Here is an 8816-nt window from a genome sequence, read left to right as displayed (position 1 = left end):
TAACTCTTGATAACTTGCTGCAGCGTGAGAACTTATCACTTAAGCCATTAAAAATAATTGAAAGTGTCAAATTTAAGGGTAACTAAACTTTCAGTGGGGCCCCGAGCACTGAGACCCTCATCGATCGGCATATGCGCTTGGGTGAGTACTGTTCCGCTTGGTTCCTGATCTGCTTTTCTCGGAAAGCCAGAGTAACGGTTTACGGACTCAATAGAAAGTCTTTGGGTCTGTACACCGCTACATCGGCTATGCAAGAAAAGCCGATCAGAAACAAAGCGGCTCAGCACTCACCCGAGCGCTTATGCTGCTTTGTTTTAGCGTCTCAGTGCTCAGCCCCCACCGATTAAAATTTATGACACTTCACTATGACATGTCAGAAGTTTAATTATCCTTTTAAAGTTTCTTGCCACCGTGTATTTAATGCATTAAGAGTCAAGATAAAGATGGCTACATCTGTACATGGCAGCCGGGGGCCTAATGAAGGCTCACAGATCTGCCGTCTTTGTACTCCTATTAGGCTCTGCTAATAAAGTTTAAAACAGTGGCGGTCTCATTGCTCGGACCCCCACCGATCAAGACTTCTGACATGTCACTGTGACTATCTTCTGAATTGGATCTTGAGAAATTCTGCATTATATTGCTATTCCAGACAAGTGGCGGAGTATCAAATACTCTGGATTATCAGATCCTGGATAAATATAATTTTACTGTATGTCTAAATATATATTCTATGTATATTTTCTCTGTTAAGTCTCCCAGGGAGCGCAGAATTTCCTGCAGTGCTTTTATCCGAGCAGAGAACATTCCCCACGTGATCGTCACAATGCCCTGTGTGATTTACCTGTAACTGCTTCCTGGGTTTCTGTTCCACCCAGATCCTCCCCCGCCCCTTCTCCTGAGCCAGGTAACATTCTCCCGAGAGCAACTCTTTCTACATTTCATGGACTTGGAAACTACAAATCATTTGTTTAATGCATTTTACTGTCAAAGTTTCATGACTGCAACAGACAAGACACCGCAGCATCATGGCATTTGGGAAAACTGTTAAAGACCCCTTCAGTACCCCTGTGGGACGGCTCATTGGTAAGAGGAGGCAGAATATATTAAGAAATGAGATGATATGTCATAACCACACACTGTAAGACTCCTATGGATAATGAAAATGGCTTCTGTACAGATGCAGCCAAGTTTATCTTGACTCCTAACTTGCTGCAGTGGGATATCACACAACAAAAGCCATTGAAAAGTTTTTGAAAAAGTCAAGTTAACGTTTCTATCAACTTTGTATTTAATGGGTTAAGAGTCCAGGTCAAGATGGCTACATCTGTGTGACAGTCTTACATAATGCAACATATTATTACTGTTAATTTGCCGAATTTATTATAGATAAAAAATGAAAACCAAAAAGTTGCCACGTGAAGAAGTTTGTGGTGTCATTTGGTGCCTAAACTTTTACGGAATACTTTATACATCGGATTTTATTACATGTGTTACTACTAATCTTTATATTACGGCGTGTTATCTGTGATTTACGTGAACTTCAGGCAATGTTTTTGCATTATCAGGAAGCGATTATAATACACGTATGGCATGGCACAGCCTGAGGCTCCTGCGTTCCAATATTAAAATATATATTGGGCGCCCTTTATTATCAAGTGCAATTATAGGCTTATGGCAAAGTGGCATTTGGGCTCCATCAAGCACCCGGGTGTGACTGCATCATCTGTATTCGCAGATTAAAGATTCCCAGATTAAAGATTTAAGTGGCAAATTCAGCTCTGCTACATCCATATATTGTACCTATGTAACCTGCTGAGATAAGAGTTATTTACCCTTTACTCTCGGTTGTGCTGTGTCATGCAGTGACCAACATTTCAAGGTGATTTGACATTGTTTTGATTTATTATTGTACATCGTTTTTTTTGCTTTCTATCACCCAAAGTGCAAAAAAAGTGCACAAAGGATCCGGTCTATCATAGCACTACTCCTAAAGAAGAGAGGCCCCCACATAACCATTCCCCAACCCTCCGAGCCCTAAGGCCCTAAGAGTATCTGGGACAGATGGTCTCCCCTCGTCGAAGCTTAGGGAGACCCAACAACACTCCAAGGCTTCCACCCCAGTGTCCACCTAGGAGCCTTCAACTGTTGTTTTTACCTCCCCTCCTCAGAGGAAGAAGGGAGGCCGAGGTTGCAGGGGAAGAGGGAACCATAGGGCCACACAGCTCTTCCCCCTAGACCTCGGGAGGGTCCCAAAAGGGTACATTATTGTACCTCCACTCACGACTACGCAGTTCCTGCTCATAGGGCATAAAATTATGTAACTTGACACTGCAACCTGGACGCCACTCACTTCTATTGATTGTATTATGGAGATAATACAGTAGATATTTACTTACCCACAATCCTACTGCACAGGAGAAAGTAGTTGCATCTACATTGTCTCTGCTATTGCTGTTGCTTTAGCAAACTTTAGAAACTGTGAAGGCAACGTATAAGGCGGAAGATTGGAAAGCATCAAGGAATATATTGACACTATGTAAATAACAGTTTTTGTATTTGAGAATGATTTTCCATGTAAACATTGTTCCCTGGGGAATAACAAGTTATAATTGAGACCCATAGAGGAACTGGAATGGGGCACTATTTTTACACATTAGCACAAAGTCTTCATGAGTGACAATCCCATCCCATTTTCCCTCCAACATTAAAAAAGAGGACATCCTTCGTCGTCCCCCACACCCACCCAAGCAAATTTTACCAAAATTTGGCCACAGTGTGCCAGCCATAAATGCCCCATAAGTACCTAAGCCTCAGATTCCCCCATTAGTAGCTCAGCTTCTTATGCCCCCATACAGTGCCTCAGATGCCTCGTCCCTATGTGCTTTCCACAGAAATGCCACCAGAGTGCCTGCTCTAGGTACTTGCCACAGATGCCCAGCAGAGTGTCTGCCACAGATGTACCCTGACGCAAGCCTGCGCTTACGTTCTGTGCTGGGCTTCTTCACTGTATTTGACATTGCAATAATATAAAGAACATTTTGTAAACCATCCAGAAGGCCCCTTTTCGCTCCAACTAGGAGGCCCGCTCTCCTCTATGTCCACCCATTATTAGGTCATGTTACCATGCAAACAAAAGAGTCAATACACAAAATGTTACTTTTTATCAGTTACCGCTTATTGGCCATCACGGTGTGGTTATCATTACTTTTTCTTCACCATGTTGTAGTAATATTTACCACGTCACCCTTATACAGTGTTGCCATTAGCTTTGATATTGCCCACATTCGGCTAGTTTGGCAACATTGCCAGTATCTCTCAGATATAAGTATGGAGGTATTACATTACCTGAATATGTCGGCAGTGTTTAACAGCTGTCTTGTCAAAATTCAAGGGCCTACATACCATAGAGGGGGCAAAGCTGGCAGTTAATGGCAAGAGGGCAAAGCAACCAACTCAGTTTGCCTATCGTTCTTTCACATGGTTTTGTGAACCTGTTCAGGGCTTCTTCTTTCCACTGGAGCCACTAGTTTAGCCAAAAAGAGAATAGGGAAATGGTCATGGGTCACGAGGAGCACTAGAGAATCATGCTACCCAGGTGGCATGATCCAGCACTATGAGGGGGTCCGATTTTGCCCTTACCATGCTGTTCACTCCTCTATTTACAAGCCTGTCACTACCTGTTGGCATTCTGATAATTACATGGACAGAATGGCTGCCATTCATTATTATCATGTTGCTATTTGGGTTTCTGCTTTCCAATAGGCGGGTAGATTTTAAGGTTTTTTCCTTGGGTGGTGTCTATTATGCTTTTGATGTTCTTTATATAGTATGTGCAGAAATGTGTAGAATTTGCATGTATTTCCTTAGAACACACATCAGATGTTAGGCTTTGCATATTTCCTTGTACGTCAAGTAAATATTATTTTAAAAAGTAGAATTAAATTGTGTTTGTGTCTGAAATGTTGGATAGGATAGTGGTGCATAGAACTGTTAAAAAAAAAAGTGGGTTTAGTTTTGGGGCACTGAGTGTGATTTGCCAATCTGCGGCGCCATCAGCCACTTTGACACATCTCAACACGGGTGTTACTCTCATGGCGATGGAGATCCCCGACCTCCGTACCAACACGCTATCTGACCATACCAAAATAAAGTGCATTGTTGTGCAACGCTCATGTCATCGGAAGTACCTGTTACATTTAGCCCACTTGCCACCCCAAGATATGAAGTTATTTCTCAAATACCCCATACTCCCTATCATAACAATGTGAAACCAGGATCCAGTAATTTGAGCTCTTACAGTTACGTTTCCATGTAAAAGATAGTTAGAGTTGTTTCACTAACGTCATCAGGTTCAACAACCTTTATATGACTGCAGTCCTCGGTAAATGAGTTTCTGTGGGGCAAGCAGTGTAAATAGGTTGATTGATCTAGTGTCTCAAGCAGTTGAAGGTGGACCTCCATGGCTATAGGTGTGCAAAGTTTCTTTAAATCTACATCGAAGGTTGACAATACCAATTTGTACGGCAAATTAGTCGATTTTCCATACATGACCAAGGTGTACAAAGTACTTTTAAATCCTAATATTAATTGATTTATGGACAGGTGTCAGATAGTGACACAGGGCTCCCTGTAGATAGAGTGACACACTGTCCCTTGAAGATAATGCCACTTATGGATACATCCATCCCTTTAAGATTGCCATGACTACAAGTTTAGCTTCTGGGCAGCTTTGGTTTTAGTTGCAGAGCCTATCCTACTTCTCTGTCTTTCTTCCAATCAGATTGAAGGGTGGAGTGTGATTGCTTGTGATTCTCCTTGTTTGCATGTGTTTGATCAAGCCTCTGATTATACCCTGTACCTTTTGATTATTTGAACTTTTGGAACTGGACCTTGACTTGTCTCTGAATTTACCCTTTGCTTATTGATTTGGACATTCTGCTCCCAGCTGGTTTTGACCTCTGCAATTCCTGATATCCTCTAGCCTTGTGATTTGGACATTCTGTTTACCCTCTGGGTGCCTTGTTATCTGTTCTGGTATTGCCTGCATTGCCCCTCTTGTCCAACACCAAATTCTTTTAAAGCAACCTGGGTTCTATGCAGCCAAATACAACCTGCCTTGCAGTGGGCTTTGGTAAAGACCATGAAGTAGCCTTAGACTCTGCTGATCAGAGTTGTGTTGGATATGAGGTAGCGGATTTACTTGCATGCTTATTCCAGACAGTCTCCAGCAGCCTTTGGGGAATCGCTCACATAGCAATTCCACCAACTCTCACTCTGGGAATTGCTCAACTAGTGATTCCATAAGAGCCGCACCCTGACCATAAAAATAGTGCCACAGTGCCCCCTATGGATAGTGCCATGGTGCCCATGTAGATAGTGCTACAGTGCCCATGTAGATAGTGCCACAGTGCCCATGTAGATAATGACCCTATAGATAATGCCACGCTCACCTGTCCCCATTCCCGCACTGTCCTCTCCTCCAGTGATGCAGGCCTGGTCTCTTCTGACTAGGCCTCCTCCTGTGGAAAGATGCAGGTGGCGCAATGACGTCACCGCGCCGCCTGTATTAAAAGGAAAGCTGTCAATGGCAGGGAAAAGAACTGATGGTTCCCTTGCCTCGCCAGCGCTGTCAATTGTATACAATTGAGTCCCAAAGTGAAAGCCTCCCTGAGCAAGGAGGATAGTGGGGCCGTGGTCACAGGGGGGTTTACGGGCAACTGGTGCGTTATTGGTAAATTAAGTGAATCTAGCGAAACAGGGACGTGTTTAGTGGGTGTAGATTCTCCAACTGGGTTATCTCTATCATGGCATCTTATAAATTCCCCAGTGATCTGTTCTAGTGTTATATGCCAGTAAGAATCACGAAGAATATTTATATTTTAGTAATTCCAACCCATTTTTAATTAAAGAATATATAATAAAAGGTCATATCAAAAGTCCCCCCATTACATTACATGCAGTATGTTTCATTGATTTTCTTGCGTCACTTGCACTCAATATATTATTACATTTCCCCATGTCCCTTTGTATGCTGTACATGTAAGTGCCAACTGGAATCACTTTTCATGAGTCATTTTACATGTTACCCAATGCAATGTGTCTTTTACCAAGTCGTGTGGAAATAATGGGTGGGTGCTATGCCAATTATTTGCTCAAGCAAATCTGTACACGAAAATGTGTACTTGAAAATGCTGCTTATTGAGATAAGAAAGTTACCTGATAAAGGAGCAGGAATTTCAGATACATTTGAATCTACACTATAGCTTTCATCTAGATTTAAAGAGGTTGTTTCCCATCCCTTGGTTGAACTTGATGGACATATGTCTTTTTTCAACTGTACTAACTATGTAACCTTTGTCCATATTCCCCATAAGTTCATATGGACATCATAGAGGAGATCCTCTGCTCAGGAACCTCCTCTATGAGCCAGAATGTCTAGATGAGCCAAATTTATCACAGTGACTCATGCTGGGTGAGAAATTTTGCGCAACTTTAGTCACTTCTGTCTTACTTTATACCACCTCTTGGTTGGCTTATTTTAGTCCAAAAAATGTCACCAAAATTTGAACACAATTTGGCACATCTCAAAGGGATTGTCCACAACCGGACAACTGATGACCTATACCCAGGATAGGTCAACAGTATATGATCGGTGAGGGTCCAACACCTGGACTCTGCACCGACCAGCCACTCCAGGTGCCACATATTTTGAAGCGTATGCAGTACTTGGAGCCGGAAGCAGATAACTCCGACCACTACATAGCGGCCGTTCTGCAGAATTGTAGCTCTGCTCCTATTCACTTGAATAGGAGCAGAGCTGCTGTACTGCAGCTCGGCCGCTATTCAGTGACCGGAGCAATCTGCTTCCGGCATGGACGTCCGGTGCTTGGAGGCAGCAGAAGCAGCTGATTAGTGCAGGATCCGGGTGTCGGACCCCCACCGTTCATATACTAATCACCTATCCTGTGGATAGAACATCAGTTGTCTGGTCGCGGACAGCCCTTTTAATGAACGCCAATTTTTCACTAAGCCATACCCCCTTGTCAGGCTAAACTGAAACATCTGTTCTTTTTAGCACATTTCATTTATAAATTTGTCTAAAAAGAAGGTATAACTTAGGCCAGAATTCTGGCGCAAAACCAATAGTAAATCTGCCCCATTGCTTTCATTTGGCAACCCCTTTAAATTATGTTGGAAAAGCTAAAACATTGTTCCTACAATGCACAAAGGAGTCGTCTCTATAAATATTACATTGAGTACACATGCCCTAACAAGTGAGAGATAAATAATTAACTAGAATGAAGTCAGCTAGATAAGTAAATCAATAAAACAGAAAACGGCTGGCGCACCCTCATAGTGGGTTAAACAATAGTAAACTTATGAGTAAACTTATGAGCAAAGTATGACAATGATGTCTTACATGCCAAGATGACCCACTTAACAAGAGCCATTTTTGTTTTTTTAAGGTTCACCATTTATACTATAAATGAATTAGGTCTATGACACGTAACTTTATGGGTGCACCTGCACATTAGGGTTTTCAAAGGGAACTCTTTTACCGAAACTGTTGCTCTGTATGTCAATTAAGCCCTTTAATCTATTTAAGTTCTACTTTGGAGAAAGATCAGTGAGCTTTATGAAATAAAAAATGTGAAAAAGGATGGTATTGGAATTTTTGAGAGTGTTTCCCACCACAGTTGCCCGTAGATTTTTTTTTTCATTTAACGTTACTGCGCCTATTTTCTATACATTTTCTATTACTGTAATTGGCTTTGTTAGGGGGGGATGATAGAAAAATCGACATGATAAAAACAGAAAAGCGAAATCCTTCATGTGTGGGTATTTAGGTGTTTGCGTGTAGCACCAGGCTAGGCGTGGGTCTAAGAGTGAACCGCCCCATTGAGGTGAAGAGTACAGTGAAAATAACTTCGACGAGTCAGGCTTGCAATGCACTTGAAGTCAGGCTTTAGTTTCTTTACACCCGTTGTATATTTCTTATCTTCCAAGCCACTGTGTTTACACTTGTACATGAGTTTGTGCATCTTTTTCTAACACTGGGGGCTCCGGACACCTAGGCTAGGCTAGTCAGTGGCAGTCTAATACAGTCTGTCTTTGAAGGGCAGTCGTTACTTTGTGGGTCTTGTTTGGATAGTGATGGATGTCACCCTGTCTGGCTGCTTCTCGGCTGTTTCCACTCTGTTGACTCAGTTTCTCGCCCTGGTCGGTTTTGTGTAGGACTGTTTCCACCCAATCTGGCTAGTTATATGGCTTCTGCCCCGTTGGCTCTGTGTATGGCTTCCATCCTTCTGGCTAATTTCACAGCTTCCAGTCTGTTGGCTTAATGACCGGCTTACGCCCTGTCTGGAAAGTTACTCGGCTTTCACCATGTCTGGCCAGTTACACAGCTTCTGGCTCTGTGTTTGACTTCCATCCCACTGGCTCAGTGTACGGGTTTCGCACCGTCTGGCTAGTTACACGGCTTCCACCCTGTTAGCTTAGTGTACGTCTTCCGCCCCATCTGGCTAGTTGCATGGCTGCCGATGCTTGGAGTAGGAGTACTACATTTGCCCTTGCAGACCAGATGTATTGTTTTTATTGGCATGAAGACGTTTTGAAATATTGAGCGCCGTGCTTGTGTTTCTTCTTATTGTAACTACATTATAAACAATCAAGTCACATTATTATGACCACCTCCTACATTTGATGTCGGCAGCGTGTAGCCCATGAAGGGAGTGATGTGTTGTGGGCAGGGTTGGTGGGTGTATAAGGTGTGTGATAGGCTGTCTGAACTAGGGATGTATGATGCATCGAAAACT

General features: G+C 42.8%; 1 protein-coding gene across 1 annotated transcript in view; it reads left to right on the top strand.

Moving 5' to 3' along the window:
* The first annotated feature begins 895 nt into the window (after positions 1-895).
* TOM1L1 (target of myb1 like 1 membrane trafficking protein) overlaps positions 896-8816 on the top strand; it is a 122625-nt gene continuing 114704 nt past the window's right edge. Inside the window, exon 1 of the mRNA XM_075846570.1 lies at positions 896-1083. Within this exon, the coding sequence (XP_075702685.1) occupies positions 1026-1083 (58 nt within the window). The 5' untranslated portion in view covers positions 896-1025. The remainder of the gene's footprint in view (positions 1084-8816) is intronic.

Source organism: Rhinoderma darwinii, chromosome 13 (assembly GCF_050947455.1).
Source record: "Rhinoderma darwinii isolate aRhiDar2 chromosome 13, aRhiDar2.hap1, whole genome shotgun sequence".
Taxonomy (NCBI): Eukaryota; Metazoa; Chordata; class Amphibia; order Anura; family Rhinodermatidae; genus Rhinoderma; species Rhinoderma darwinii.
The sequence above is the reverse complement of the archived record's forward strand: the minus strand, read 5'-3'. Positions and strand labels throughout refer to the sequence as shown.